A 16,506-nucleotide genomic window follows, 5' to 3' on the forward strand; every position below is an offset into this window, starting at 1 on the left:
CCAACAGATCCCAGAAAAGCTGGAGCTTTATACAACGGGCACATGATTAAGACAAAAATTCTGACCTGAAAGTGGTATTTTATCATGGTTTTAATAAGGGTAATAACATACAACCATTGAGGCACAAGGAAGGCAAGGATAGATGCAAGGTTGAAGCAGGAATGAATGCACAAAAAAAAAAAAAAAAGAAAAAAACACAAACAAAAAAATCCAAACAAACCCAAAACCAACACCTTGAATCAAAAGTCATAAGGTCTGTAGTAAGAATTTCAATACATTGATCAAGTCAGTTGAAGAGTAGAAGAGTAGAAGAGCAGAAAAAGGACTAACAGTCCTGAAGGGAAAAGGGAACTGACCTCTGCAGCTATGTTAGTTGATCACAGTAGTATTCAAGACTTCTACACAGATTTTGAGGGACAAACTTTCAAGACAGAAATGGAATAAAGCAGCATGCTGACTGCAGATAGAGCTTACCAAACAAACTTGGCAACTTTCTTGCCAAAAGCCATTTGATTTCTAGTTGGTGAATTGCAGGAAGCCACATTCATCCAGGCCTCACTGAATTGTTCAGTATGGCAACGTATGGGAAGTTAAGAGTTATTTTAAGGCAGTACAATTAATACAGGAAAAATACAGCAGGACACAGATCAGCCAAAGGGCAACAATACTTGTATTTACAGAGGACACAGGGTGGAAGAAAGCTGTTTGGGTAATTCTTCGAGCACTGGGTTCAGGTCTTGCAAGGCATAGCAAACAAAAAGTGACAAGTGAAATATGCTGGGTGATGCTGGACAGTATGCTGGATGCAGAGTAGGATTGCATACTCAGAAGAACTGTATTAATTGAAAGAATAGTAAGAGAAGTTAAATGGTACAAAGGACAAGGGACAAACAGGGACATCTTGGTCCTTTTTCTTGAAGGATAAAATGCCTGACAGAAGGATATCCCCACCCAATAGCCTATATCTTGGCCTTTGTATGGAGTACAGGCACCCCATCTCTTCCCCCCTGCAACAAAAGCCCAGCCCAAAAGGGAAAGGAATAAAACACAAATGGAGCATGTAGATGTATTGCCTGAAAGGGTTAATTCCTTTTTGCCCTTACAGGCTGAAGAGGAAGAGTGCTTGGGGAAGCTATTGCTATGGATGACTTCCTTTCCATGGCAAAGTTTATGACAGCTGCTTAAAAATAAAACTAACACTAGCATTTTACAGTATTGGGTATCAACATTTTATTTTTTAAAAATGCAAAAAAAAAAGAATACATCATTTTAGTGGCTGGAAATGTGTACAAAGTTACATATTTCAAGGAATTCACACATTAAAGGAACAGGCTTTGAAAGAGTTTCTCTAAGGCAGTGACATGGGACCAACAAGTTCTTTTGCAACTGATACTGCTTGTTTCAAATATTCTGTAATAATATGGCATTGGGAGAGCCAGAGACCCCCTGAGATGACAGCACTACTAGGGCAGAAGGTGCCTGACCTCAGTCCCTCAGCTGTGAGTACCATAGATACCCCAGCAATTCTGCAAGGTAGAAAAGGAGATGCTCCAACAGCACAATGCCATCATCTAAGGCCACCCCAAGAAAATCCAACAGTATCTCAAAGCTGTCAGAGAACAGGCAATTCTCACACATCTTTAAAATTGACTCATCCCAACCCTGGTGTTTAGCAACACCTTTAAGGAGTACATTTATATATAAATTTTTTTTTTATAACACTATTTTAAATTTTACATGAACACACACAACTTTAGCAATACCATGTTCCAGTAGAACTTGTCTATTAGCTGCTTGCAGTTTATAGACAAAGGTGATTAATTAGAAAGGCTGCTACAGGGAGCTAAGCTTTCTTTCCAGGCTAGCCCCTGGCTAGAACAAAGGTTTGCTGTGTGTTATCTTCTAGGAGTTGGCACTATCAAAAACTGCAATTAGCATACCAGGATACAGTGGTTTGTAAACACCTTGTCTTAACATTAAGTTAAAATCCAGTGCCTTCTCACTCTCTGCTCTGGCATTATGGATCAGCTGATTGCTATAATGTTCTAGGAATCCACGGGAGATATAAAAGCTTGGCCAATAGAAATCCTTTACACAAGTTCATTCCTGGTGCCAAGTTATTGACTTTAGAGAAACATCAAGCATGAATGTGATCCATAGAAGAATCATAGACAAATTTTCCTGGGATGTAGGAGTTTCCATCCCATGCTAGCAAAACGGTTTAAGTTTTGCACGATCCCCACTATATAGATGAGGACAGAAGTTTGGAGGGAAGCAGTTTGGCAAGCTCTCAGGCAAGGCCAGCAACACAGCCCAAAAGAGCTCCAGATTCCTGAACAACTTGCCCATGTTGGTGGTGTTGGACAGCAATGCCCACTTCTCTCCTGATTCCTACAGTCCCCTATCCCCTTCTACTCAAGAAAGATTACATGATACTGCATTTAGGGAAAGGCTTATGGGAAAATGCCTAAAGTAAATGCATCAGGGATATACACACATTAGAAAAAAGAAGCCACACACAACTAGAATATCTCAAGACAGGAAAAAACTTCTTCCTGTTGTTCTTGAAGCTCTTAACTCCTTCCTCCTCTTTGCCAACTGCAGTCCTGAGTAATGAATGTCTGCCAGATCTGGGTGGCAGCTTCCTCAGACCCTTTCCTTGTGCTTCACATTAGCCAGCTTGACTGTTTCCTGCTCAGAGGCAGGTGGAGAAGGCTCATCATGACATCCAATCATCAGCTGATAGACTATCACTCCTGCAATGGCCCCAAGGAAAGGAGCAACAATTGGAACCCACCACCACTGTTTACCAGTCCTGGAAAACAAGAAGAAAACGCACAAGGTAAGAACTGCTGCCTACACATTAGGATATTCATATTTGGATCTGAAACAATGCAAGATCTGGTCATCTCCAAACATCACCATTGGCTTGCAAAAGACAACAATACCCACATGTCTGCAGCAATTTCCAAGGCAGATATTGGCCCTCACTGCAAGATCAGGTGACAAGCAATTCAGAACAGCTACTTACAGGACTTCCAAGACTGTCTGTCCACCAAGAAAGGAGAGAAGCAATTGCAGTGGCTGAACGAGGCACCTTCACTTCCCTCCCACTGCTTGCAGGAAAGCATCCCTTGACAGCACATAGTCTGTACTGCTCATGTCTCTCAATTTTCTCCAGCAACAATAAAATCCAAGTATAAAAATTGCCTTACATTTTCTACCACTAAAAAATTATGATAGTCTCATGTTCAAGGTGCACCTGAACTTCTCATGGATGCTCTTAGATTTCCTCCCTGATAGCAAAGTTAGGTCATTTGCTCTCACTGATGGAAACTGCCAAGCTTCTACAATTTCTTAAGAAATCAGAGCAGGGCAAAGAGTGTCTCTTAAAAATGTTTATAGAATCCAAAGATACCTCATGGTCACTAAGACTCTTTATGATGCCAGAGCTACTACCTACTTGGATTTGTAATTTTTTTCCCCTTGATGCACAAAGTTTTCACTGGCAAGCACTTACCAGAACACTTCAGTGCCCCAGCCGGCGATGGCTGTGAAGAGACGAGGCCCAAAGTCCCTGGCAGGGTTGACAGCATAGCCAGAGTTGAAGCCCATGGATGTTCCAATAACGAGGACAACAAAGCCAACTGTGAAAGCCTCCAGCCCCGTGGGGACAGGGTTGTTGAAGGGATCAACAATAGCCAAGACACAAACAATCAGGGAAGCTGTGCCAATGAACTGGGGAGGGAGGAGGAAGAGGAAAAATTTAATTCAGATTAATTTTTTAACCAAGTTATTTAACTCCTCTGAAGTCCCATGCATTTAGGACTCATTCTCCAAACTGAAAGAGCTGCACCCACAGCATTACCAGGCCACAGTAGGCTGAGCACCCACAGGAAAGGGAGAGTGGAACATGGTCCTCCTGGCAGCCCACAGGCTCGATCAAGCCCACACCTTTTTCCCTAACCACAGAAGAGCTATGAACAACTGTTTGAGCAGCCAGAAAAGCTGAAGACATCTTCCTGAACATGCTTCCAACCTGCCACACCTGGGTGGCTGCTGTCCCTTTGTGGCTGACAGCAACTTTAAGGAGAAGACAGTCACCTCCAACATCAACAACCACTCCACACCCAGTTGAACTCCAGACTGTGCAATAGCCATAGTAGTACAGTGGGAGTGAGGAAGAGCCATTCTTCCTCATGCTGTTGCTCTTCAGGGGCCGAGACCAAGTGGTATCCTTTTCACTGGTGTCCTTGTCAGTCTTGTGTGACCGGTTAATCCCCTTAACACTACCCTTCTTTCTGTAAGGGTACTTTCTGGCTCTGCTCTTCCTATGGACTAGTGAGATACCTGTGTCAGCTCTAAACCTTTGTGGATACCTTCTCTTTAAATGTAAATTCATTCTCTAACTAAAGGAGAGGCCCAGAACCATCCCAAAAGATTCCTCTTCAAATGCACCTTCATCCTCCTAGCACCCTCTTACCTGGTCAAAGAATCCATTCACGGTGTTCAGATGCTGAGACGGGTAGGTGGCAAAGATACCAGCAGTGCCATTCTGTCCTGTCACATACAGCTGGTTGCTGCCAAAAGCCCAGATGGCATCTAGAGGGGCAGGGAGGAGAAAGGTAGAGAGGTCAGTCATTTTCCAACATGCACCAGAAAGAGGACCCTGCTTGGAAGATGACTAAAATGTAGGCTTCATAGAGCTATGAATTTTGAGACAGAATTCCCTGAGCACCTCATTGCTATGTGTTGCAAAACCATTTGCTGTAGAGCAGTCATTTGGGAAACAGAGTGTGATCCACCATAGCATTTTCCCAGTCAGGCTCAGATGCAGATGGTCTCAGTCTCTGTTCCTAATATTTCTTGTTTACCAGGCATCAGGAAAAAGTTAGAGCTAAAAAGTAAACACTAAGCTGACTCCAAATCTCTCCCCAAAAGTACCCAAATGCTTGTGGTATCAGTCCTGGTGTCAAGACATGAGATATTGCTATGGATCTGATCTTCAGCAAACAGGATTTGGGCTAATCTTGCCCTTTCCTCTAAGCCAATACACAAATAGTTTCACCTCTCAGCATTGTCTCGTAGAGCAGTCAGCCCCTTGCCTACCACTATGTAGAAGCTGGATAACTAACCAAGGTGGGCTGTCTAGATTCCCTCCATGGTCAGTGGAGAGAAAAACAGACACTTTCTGAAGTTAGCTTTTCCCATGGTTTAGGCAGCTAAGATGGGATCAACTCTTTTGAAGAAGAGACTTCAGCCCACCAGCTAGGAAGGTAACTGATGTTGAACTGGAGTACTGATGTTTACAGAGATAAAGGTAGGTCCCCCTGCTTCTTTCTAAAGTGAAAAGCAGTGGGTGCTAGTGCCCAGGTGTCAGTTTCCTCCCTTTGGGTGGAAGCTACAGTGACCCAGATGTTCTGCTCAGCTACAGGGAACTGCTCCTATTGCCAGAAACAAACATCAGGAGGCAAACTCTGAGGCAAAAATGTCACCCTTGATATTAGAGGAAGAGCAATTTCCAGCACAAAGAGTCAGTTCTTTCCCACTGAATATTGCCCTGTGATGAAAAACATCACTCCAGAGGAACAGATGTATGAGGAACTGGATTTCTAGGATGCTTTCCAAGGCATAGTATCACTCTGATAGGGCAGCAAAAACTGCTAGAAGTCCCATTGTCTGGAAGCTAACATGAGACAATGCAGAAGACATCCATAGTGAAGTCTTTACTTTTTTTTTTTTTAAACCAAGAAAGAGAAAGCAGTTCTGGAACAACGCACAAATATAAATCTCCATTACTAGTAGTGTTTCATCAGCATTTCTGACAGTACTGTTTTAATCCATATAGTACCTACAAGAGGGGCCATCCAGTGGTCCGTCTTACAGTGATCATTACTCAAGGACAAAGACTCGCACATTAACAATGCTGGTTGGCCTTCAGATTGATTTGAACCCGTCATTGTCATGATAACAGGGAAACCCTCCCAGAAACACGTGTGATAAACCTCCTTACTCTCTGCACTGCAAGAAAATGCTTCTCTCTGATTTGAGAACCAGCCTCTCTGTAGTGAGGCATGAAGAGCATCCATCTCAACCCAACAAATACAGCAAGTTTCTGCACTTACCATAATACAGCCCAAAGACTATGCCAGCTCCCAGGAAAGCCCCCAGGGTTTGGGCCAGGGCATAAATTGGTAGCTTGATCCAGGGCTCCCGGGCCAAGAAGCACATAGCAAAAGTGACAGCCGGGTTCAGATGTCCACCTGCAGAGAAGCTGGTGGTTATTGCACTTTTACAGGCAGAACTTGGGTCCCAGAGATGAGCCAAGGGACACTGGTTTCCATACCAGTGCCACGTAGGAAAAGCACAGACATCTAGGCCTGCACAACAGTTGTCATAAGTGAAATCCAGCCCACACAGAGCCACGACGTACCCGATACCTGTCCTGCGATCAAAATGCCGAGCGTCACAGCGAAGCCAAAAGCCAGGTTAACAGTCAGGAAACCTCCATGAGTCCCTCTGCTGAGGACGATCTGCGCAACAGAGCCACAGCCAAACAGCTAGGAGGAGAAGAAGAAATTGAAATTAACCGCTGTTTCACATCAGGGCCAGTTGCTGACCAGTGCCTGCAACTGCTCCAATTACACTTGCATCCACCATCACAGCCCACCCATGACTCAAAGACTTCAAAGCTTCAACCTTCAGTCAAAGTATCTATCTATGTGTTATCTCCAGGGACAGCAGGGAAGGAGAAAGGACACAGAACAAGCCTATCTCCTGGCAGGAGGAAACAAAACCAGGGCCAAAATCAAAAGTAAGACCAGACCACGCTTCACATCTCCAGGAGACTGGAGGTCTTTGTCCAACCATCTGATTTTCAGGTGGGAGGTGAGAAGAATCATCCAGACAGCACCCTGGACCAAGGTATTTAGAGTGCAACTGTTCAGATGAGGTATCTGAGTACTTTTGTGTTAAAAAGGCTGATTTTTTTGACACAGTAGCACATAGACTGGCAGGGGACAATTTTGCTAATGCCTGGAAATACAGACATGACTGAAGAAGGTCACATACAGCCTGACATTCATGGAGTCCTCTTTCAGGTAGCATTGGCTGACAGCGAGGGATTGGTGCCGCCTCCTTGAGCTGAGGTACCTGCAGTTGTCCCAGCCCCAAGGTACGATTTCTGTTGTGGACACTCTAAAGCACAGCCCGTGCCATCTCAGACCAGCCATATGCTTCCTATGGCTAAACCATGTGAGAAGGGATCAGGGCAACACAGCTGGCCTGTCTTTGCGGCACCAAGAGGGCACAGACACCATCAAGAAAAGTCCATATTCCACAGACAGCCTGCAACCAGCACAGCCAGAGGCTTGGTCTTCTGTCCAAGATCAGGGGTGTGCCAAGCACTTTGAGAGACAAAATTTTTTTCCTCTGGGTAACAAGGGAGGCATGTGCTCTTGCTCAAAGACAATTGCTCCAAACAGGTGATCCTTCTCTTCCCAGCCACATCCAAAAAACGTGTTTTGTATGCTTATCCTTAACAACCTAGACCAGTTTCCCCTGGCAGTTCAGTTCATCACTCACTCATCCAGCTGGAGGCTTACTGCCTGGCCAAGTCCCTCTGCTACCCACTATGTAATTTAAGGAGCCCTAATTCTGATCATCTGTATGCTTTTATCTTCCACTGACTCCACCTGAATTTTTTTGGTGTATACGAGGGATTACCACATCAGCACATACTGAGAGCATCCTTAAACTAGGACAGGGATTACAGCTTGCTCCCAAGATCCTCAAATCTAGGGATCAAGGCTTGCCTTATTTCTACTGACCACATGCCCACATCTACACACTCACCAAGACTTTCTGCTTCTGCGAATTCCATCATTCCAGAATTACACAATTGCCACAGAGGCAGTGTCTGCTCCTAGGGGATAAGCCACCAAGTAGGTACCAGGGGTGGCTCTCTTTATCTCTTCTGCCAATACTGGGCATGCCCATTGAGCAACACACAATTCAGATAAGGGGCAAAGCCAAAATACATCTAACTCATCCCCTCCCATCCCCTTGACAACTGATAAATTACTAATAAAGCAAACAGTGCACTCAGCCTGCTGGCAAAGAAGCAGCCAGGTAGGCTGACTCATGAGGTGGACACACTGTACACAGGTGCCTCTTGACAAGGAGCCAGGTCCCCAACACTGGACCTTTTATAGAAAGAACAAAAGAACCTATAGAACTCATTAGTTAATGAGCAGGAATGTCCAGCACTGCTCTCTACTGGGTGCAGTCAGAACAGCCCCTTCAATGTCCTAACCCTGAGTCGCCCAGCTGGGGAACCCTAGCAGAGAAGACACCCAGGCAAAGACAGAAAAGATGAGTCTTGTTTATTGCACAGCAAACAGAACCATCATTCCCAACTGTGCCAAAACCACTGAGGGAAGTATAGCTCCAACTGAGGAAGTAAATACTGGCTAATGACCAGAGTGGCATCTGTTCCTTCCCTTACCCCAGCGTAGCCCCAGCATGCTTTAGACAGAGGTTTGGAGAGAGTACTTGCCCATGGTGTTCACCTCTCTAATGCCACACAGCACATCAGTCTGACCAGGGAGGGGGTGAGCCTGCAAAAAGCTGCAATGGGCATCTCAGTTTGGCAGGATGGGCCACAGGCTCTTTCATTTGATGAGGGTATTTGTGTTATTCCCTCTGAAAGAACTGGCAGTTCTGCAAGTGGATGGTGGCTGGCTCGTTGGCCACATATCTTTTGGTTGCAGAAACCACAGAGTAAATTTTCCTGTCTCTGCTCCTCTGTTCACCCACAAAGGTCTTCCCTTAACCTGAAGGAAGGCCAGATCTGCCATTTCTCAAGGTTGTTCCCCATCCTCCTCTCCCTCTATCCTACACGAGGCAATAAGTCTCCAGCTTTTCCTCAGAACAGAGTCTATGGGCCATGCAAAAACACCCCGGAGGCACTCCACAGGAGCATTACAATTATTTATCAGATGAGCCCTGAGCACTCTTTGGCTTAATTCAGCATAACAGTAGAAAACTTGACCCCCAGCAGACAAAAGGCATAAGGTGATATTTAGGGGCAGGTTTGAACTTTGATATGCATGTGTGCAATTCCATCCTGCACCAGTGGAGTCCACTAAGCATGAACATGTATTCTCATGCATGACATCCATCCATGGCATTTGACTTTGAGGAAACAGTTCAAATCATGCTCACCCATGCTTTTGTGGCAAGTGGCTTGACATTGCACACTTTTGTGGTAGTGGCTATTACAATTTTTAATCACACCATTTCCACTTCTGGTATTTGCTAGTTTTCCTTCCAATTCCTTTTCCCAGGCTGTATGAGACAGGAGACCCTCAGCATCAATTTTTTAAGTCTTGCTTTTCCAGTGCCCATAGAGAAGCATTTAGGAGCAGCTAGCTTGAGTTGAAAGCCAAGGAAGGTCAAATAAAAGCAATTCAGCATTTATCCCAGTGGCTTTTAAGTCCACACAATGGATGTAAAAGTCCTTAGTCAATATTACAGCACTAGGGTCAGACGCAGTGATGCACACCCAAGGCAGAGATGATCCCTCACTCTTGATTATAACAACCTGCCTCCAACACTTTTTTTTTGTTGTTGTTAAAAAAACCCCAAGCATTACTGGAAGAACATCCCAGCCAACAGAAATCCAGGTTAGCTCCTCACAGGCAGTGTGTGCAGTAGTCAACTGCAATACCCCCATGATCCACCAGCCAAGTTCAAAAGCAGTTTTAAAGTGCTAATAAAATGATTGCAACAAAGCATTACTCTGATGTATTAAAGCTACTCTCCTAGGAATTGAGGTCAATGCACCCATTAACCAGGTTAATGGAAGCCTGCTCCCTAATTTCATCTTATTGGCTTTAGCAGATCTAATAGCTTTCACTGCCAACAGGGAGGCTTCTCACTCATCCTCCCTCACGAGCAGATCCAGCTCTTTGCACTGTGGAAAATAACAAAATCCACGTTCTGCAGTATCTGTGAGTTGAACTGGTTCAAGGGTGGAGGGGCTGACAAACTCCAAAGCCTGTACAAGGGAGGGGACAGCCAGAAACAGCAGCAAAACCAGGAAAAGGTAGCAGCGCGTTGGGCGAAACTTCACACTCAGGGAAACCTGAAACTCCCTGTGTCCAGGGCATGTTTGGAGACTGGCCATTTGGCTTTGTCACCCAAGGTAAAAACACCCTGTCTCAACGTCTGGAGACAAGAAATCTCCGGAGCTAGTCAGGGCTGGTAGGAAAGTACCTTGGAGGACAAAAAAAGTTGAAAAAGCTAATGAAGAAGTGAGGCCACCTGAGTATATAGGCTGACCTCGCGAAAAGCAGCTCTGTAAGTGAACTTGGGAGAAAGGTAGTGCCCAGCACTCCCCTCCACAACAGCCAGGTTTCCTCCCTTGCTTGCCTCCTCTTTTCTTTGCTGGTGCTTTTTCATGCTTTCAGGTACAATACAAAAGGCCTGGATGCGTTTGCTGTTGGACTTCAGACAGACTGATCTCTAAATCAAGATGGGAAAGTTTTGCTGGTGTATCCCAGGAGGATTGTTATTAACCTGAGTTACAACTTTCCTCTTCAGCCAGCAAACAGGGACTAGGCAAGGAGCCTGCTGTAAGTCTACCCAAATCACCTCAGTGGATGGGAGGGCTGCTCAGTCCTCACTGCCCTCTGGTTAGTGGGGAAGATGCCAGAAGGGCAGTCAAACCATAGGTCTGCTCTGAAGGAAGAGACCATGAGATATTGATGGAAGATTTTAAGCATTAGACATACAAATGGACACTTCTCTTCCTGTCAGAGTGGAACTTAGGACTACCCTACAGTCCCTTCAAGGGGGGAGGCAGGGGGGCAAAGGACTATCACTTCACAGCCAGTTCAAAACAACCTCCCAACTCCTTTGCAGCACAATGCAAGAAAGGATTAAAGGCACTGTAAGTCTCCCTCATGGCCTCTTGCTGCCCTCCCCAAGAAGCAGGACACAGCTGGGTAGATCTGAGGGCAGATCCATCCCCATTGCTGTTTCTGCTCAAGCAGTGTGCAGAGATCTTCCTCAACTCTGTGGCCTGTGAGGCCAGGACAACCTCCACCAACCACAAAGGCAGTGAAAAGAACACCACCATTTTTGTCTTTCCTCAAAAGATCTCTTGAACAACCAGTCTGGTCATCAATCACAATTTGCAAAGCAAGGAGAAACATTAGACCCCACAGCTGGGTTTCTTGTCCAGCATGGCTGGAGCCAGCCTGGATAGAAGCAGTTCTACAGGGAAGGGCAGCGGTAGATGGTCAGTCGTGTTACAGCTCTTTCTACACTGTTCTGGAGCCAGGCAGAGCTGCAGGACTTCAGAGATAAGAGGGTGCAAGGAAAGTTGTGCCGCACATCCATCACATGCTACCACAACGCTGCACATAGCTGGGGAGACGAGCGGCACTCTGCACAGGAAACCTGAGCAACCATCAGCAGAGTTGGGCATTAGAGAGGAAAGTCACTATTTTAGCTTGCTCACACACACACACAGAAGCGAAAACGTTTACTCTGATATCCCTGGTATCCCTCAGATCAGGAGGCTTTAGCTCTTAGAAAGACATGTACTTCTGGTGGGGTTTTGGTCACAGGGTTGGGCCTTCCCTGAGGGCAAGTCTTGGTGCCCAAACTGTCATGTTGGTAGGGAGGAGAAGCCTCCTTGCTCCTGCACATGGACAGCAACGAGGGACAGTTTGGAGAGTTAATGAGGAGCTTTGAGCTCTTCTGGTGGAAGAGGCGAGGGAGGCAGCAGCACTGCCATTTCCCACGCCTCCTCACCCAGCAGCACGGACCCTTTGCAGGGAAAGATCAGCAGCGCTTGGCGTGTTTACAGCAAAGGCTTCCAGCCCCTTTCAAATCCTAGCAAAGCATTAAGAGAAAAAACAAAATTTTAAAAATTTCAGAAAAATAATAATATCGCATTCTCCAAATGTGACAAGCAGCAAATTGGCACAAACCAAATAGCGACAGTGGGAATTGCCATGCCGCCCTGGGTGGCTGCGGGGTGAGCGGCAGCTGTAAGCTCTGCTCTGCCAACAGTCAAACGAGGCTCCCTTCGTCCTGATCATCCCAACCACTTTGCTGCTTTGGTTTCTGTGGTGCGCAGCACATGCACACTCCAAAAAGCTCCCACCTGGCCACAAAGTCAAGACAGCCCTGACTGAAAAGCAGTTAGGAGTTGTTTTCTTCTTTCCTTGTGCCTCTACAGCAGTGAATCACAGTTAGCCCGACTTGGAAATCAATTATAAACGGCAAATGTAAAAACCAAACAGAGCCAGCTTTGGTATTTACAGCCAGCAGAGCAAGGCAAACAGATCAAGCCTTTAAGGGAGGCACAGAGGCCTGTCGCTGGAAATCTGGCTTTAGTGAGTTGCTACAGTAATAACACAAACAGCAAGCGGCTTGGAAAATGCCTTCAGCGCTTGTATTGCTTAACCATTGCCAGCAAGCAGTGCTTCCGACACAGGTATAAAGTTCATACCTAAAGTACCACTCAGAAAGTGCATTTTGAAAGGGAAAAAAACCCCAGCCGTTTTAATTATCAGAGGAAAGGTAGAATCAGTGTTACTATTCTTGTAATAGCAAGGACATTACCCGCAGACAAAAACCACGTTGTGAAAGGTGCTGTAAACAGCAAAAGCAGCTTGCAAATAAAGAGTACCTCACCTTTGCACTATTCAGGGCTTGGCTGCCTTAGTTGGATTATTTTTCTTATCTTATCTTAAAAAAAAAAATGCGCTATTTTGTTTTAACATTCTGCTACCTTTACAACTTCCTTGAAAACAAGAAAAATAAAATCAAGCACTAGGTTAATTCTTCCAGGCAAACAGACCTTGCAGGGGTTTGAAATCACTTTTGTCTTGAAGAGTTTGAGAGCACTGCGGGTCGTTATGCAAGTGAAAGGGAGGAGGGAAGAAGCTGAAGCCGCGCCAATATCCACGGTGGGACAAGTTTTACATTACACAGTGAAATTTGAAATAAGCTGCAAACTTTGAACAGTCTCCTTCCCTTCAGCTCAGTGTGAAAAATACCAAACCTTAAATCCATCCCTAATATTGTTCTGCTCTAGACGTATTTGTGTTCAGCCAGTTCCATCTCCCGTGAAGACAATTTCATGGATCCCATGTCTTTCCTCAGGTATTTCATTGTCTGAAGCCCGTAAGAGATATTTAACGGGCTCAAACTCAGCTAAATGCACACCCAGCCCAGCCCACTGGCAGACTGGGCAGCAGGGGCTTTCGCAAAGTACTGAATGACAACCTCTCTCCTGGGACTATTCAATTCAAACTACCACTCAGGACATCTGAAAGGGGAAGAAAGTCATCTTCAAGGCCCTTTCTGGTTTAGGCAGGTGATATAATAAAAAGATGCAAAAGAATCCAGGTGGTAGGGAGCAAAAAAAAAATTTTTTTTTTAGTAAAATAAATAGACTCTGAAGTGTCACTTCACTAACAGAAGAATAAACTGGGATAGCTCCAAGGCAGAAAGGGACTGACGCCCAGCAGAGCCACACTGCAGGCTCGTGCTGGAACCCATTTCCCTCTCTGTATACCCTGGTTTTGCCTGCTGATGACCCAGGAGCATTCACCATGTTTGAGACTCTCGTTTCTCCCACCAGCCCACCCCATCTTCTCCCACACAGGCACAGTACCCACAACCCTCCACCCACTACAGTGTTACTGCAGGAGATCCCAGATCACTTTTACAAGACATATGAGGTGGAGTTGAATGTGTCACTAAAACCAGCATTTTCTTGCCCCCAGACACCAGCTTAGGAATTCCTGAAGAAGGTGGAGGATCTACTTGAACATTTAACCACACACACACTTTAAAACACAGCAGATGTGGTGCTCCTGAGGACCAGGCACGCGTTGCCCACTTTTGCCAGCGCATCATCCAGCCTTGCTGATGGGTGCCCATTACCACGCTCATTTTGGAGGCTGGTTATGACTTTGGACCAAGTCCTTCCTTAGGCTCTGAGCACATCCCAACATCTCCCTCACCCTGAAAAGCAAGCGTGTAGGGAAAAGTGGTCTATGTCATACCAGCTAAAACAGTTGGAAGAAGGAATATTTTCTGGATCACAAGCCCTTCTGAAAGCTCAGATCCACGTGGCTAAAGGCTTGCTTTGTTTCTCCAGCAATATTAACTTAGCTAGCAGGTGACATTATTCCTCCTTACAAATCTTACCTTTCTTCACTCCTAGACTAACTGCAGCAACATCAGTTATTCATAGACAGCAACTTTCTACCTGTTAATCACTTTCCTATCAGCTTCTACCCACCTCAATCCCAAATAACCCTTCCCTGAAAAATCAACAGGACTTATTTGCAAATCACCAAAGCTGGGGCACTCTGTCGATAAAGCCATTGCACTGTGCGAAGCTGCTTTAAGAGTGGTAGCATTTTAGGGGGAATGTGCTGAGCCCCCTATCCTCCCACACAAGACCTAGTAGCCTCCTCTTCCTCATCAAAAAAGAAACTTATTTATTAAAGCATAAGGTAGTGTGTCAGTGCCTTTGTGTTGTCGCCAGGAGCACATGCAGCTTCATCAAACCTTCCTCTGCTTTCAGCTCCTACAACTAACAGATTTCTCCCCAAACAGTCCTGCCATCAGTTACAAAGAGGTGCAAACCCACAGCCACTCCACTGAAACCTATGGGATCGCTCTGGCTTTACACCACTTCAGAGGAACTTTCACCTGCAGGTATTCACTGGGTGAACACCGACTCATTTCTGCTGCAATGTCAACACAACAGACTCGTGGCCTGTTGGGCAGCCCTGCATTTTCAGATGCAGATGCCCAAAGCCCTGTGATATCCCTATCACAATTTTGCTATACCAGTACTTGCTCCCCACTCCTCGTACACAACGGTCCTAGCAGTTCGCATTTGCTTTTGACTTCAAAGAAAGCCAGGGCTGCCCAAAGCATCTTCAAACTAAGTGACTTATACAGATATCCACACCACTTTATCCCTTATATTCCATCCCTCTGGAAACCAAGCACTAAAACAGGCAGAAGAGTTTTGTTGCCATTCACAACTTAAAAACACATGGACTGGCAGCTCAGTGCTGTCACACACGTAGCAAGAGCAACCTCCCGATCAGCCGCCAGCACAGGCGGCCGCGGTGTCATGCAGCCCTCTGATAAGGCCCTGGGGAACATGCAGCTGACAGAAAAAAAACACTGCAACAGTTTAAATTCTGGCTACTTCTTCTCCATAGGATGCACAAGGGAAACAAAGCAAGGTGAGGAAAAAGCTTTCACTTCCCTGGGTGATAACACTTGAAGTATTTCAGTGCCAAGAAAATATTCCAGGGCAGACAGAAAGGAAGTTTTGCGGCATCTCTAGCAAAACACTTGCTGTTTGCAGAGACTTTTTTGCTCCCTGCACTTTGCAGGGACACAAAAGTCCCCAAACACCTACCGAGCTCTGCAGAGCCCACCCTTTACCATCAACCCCAAAGCTCACCCTATGGCAACTTGCATGAACTTTTTCCTGTGGGTAAGGACTTCTCTAGTCCTTATGGGGCAGGTTGCACTGGAGCTGGGCTTGTCCCCGGTGCAAACTCTGACAGGAGCACAGCCCGTTCACCGGGACAACTCCTGCCCACACCCAGGGGTTAGAGAGCATCCCCCCGCCACAGTATAGACTCACCACCAGGATCAGCGTCCCCAGGCACTCGGCCAGCGCTTGCCGGACTAATTTGTTTCTGATCCTCAGGTGCTCCTCAATAGCAGCAAGAACATCCTTTTGCCTCCCCATTGCAGTAGAGGTGCCCTTCAAGGGGTGTCAGGATAAAAGCAACAGCTAAAAAAGCCTCAGCAAGGTTTCTTCCCTAGCAGAGCTGCCTTTGCTTATAAATAAGTTCAGCGATGCCTGACACACCTCCTGGGTAACCACACCCCTTCCACCCACTCTTCAAACCCAACTTTTTTTTTTTTCCCTCCTTTTCAGAATGAGACAGAGTGGGTGGGTTTCTTCATTTTCTTTATTTCTTGCACAGGTGAGGAAAGGATTCAGGAGTTTCAGAAGAAGGAATTAAATATGACAAAGATGTCCTGCTCCAACCCCTGCCGTTTTCATCTCTTACCACCTATAACATGGGCCATATCTGCCCCTCTCCATCTTCAGCTGAGGTCCTAAAAGCTAAAGACCTGGACTGAGCAGTGTCTTAACCCATTTGTGCAACCACAGTACCTTGCTTTCATCTTTCTTTCCCTCCCAAATTCCTGCAGGATGACAAAGTCATGAGTACTCCTGTGCTGATCCAGAGGCTGCAGGTCCTTTTGCAGCAAAATCGTGGGGCAGGAGGGCTTGATCCCCCACACCTGTACAGCAGGCGGAGGCCAAGGCACCTCCTTACTCCAGCAATTACTCAGCTGAAGCTGGTATCGAGAAGCAAGACCAGATCTCTCTCCATGAAAAGCTGCATCTGGGTCCAAACTCTCGTATATCAC

At 45.9% G+C, this 16,506-nt stretch overlaps 1 protein-coding gene across 1 annotated transcript; it reads right to left on the bottom strand.

Annotated features, from left to right (window-relative positions):
• Positions 1 to 1,224: 1,224 nt before the first annotated feature.
• AQP3 (aquaporin 3 (Gill blood group)) lies at positions 1,225 to 15,915 on the bottom strand. The gene is made up of 6 exons (XM_068422730.1): positions 15,704 to 15,915; positions 6,434 to 6,560; positions 6,126 to 6,263; positions 4,484 to 4,602; positions 3,521 to 3,738; positions 1,225 to 2,815 (listed from the first exon to the last, which is right to left on the bottom strand). Exons 1-6 carry the CDS (start codon positions 15,809 to 15,811, stop codon positions 2,647 to 2,649), a joined length of 879 nt encoding a protein of 292 aa, XP_068278831.1. The 5' UTR covers positions 15,812 to 15,915; the 3' UTR covers positions 1,225 to 2,646.
• Positions 15,916 to 16,506: the final 591 nt, after the last annotated feature.

Source organism: Nyctibius grandis, chromosome Z, assembly GCF_013368605.1.
Source record: "Nyctibius grandis isolate bNycGra1 chromosome Z, bNycGra1.pri, whole genome shotgun sequence".
Lineage (NCBI taxonomy): Eukaryota > Metazoa > Chordata > Aves > Nyctibiiformes > Nyctibiidae > Nyctibius > Nyctibius grandis.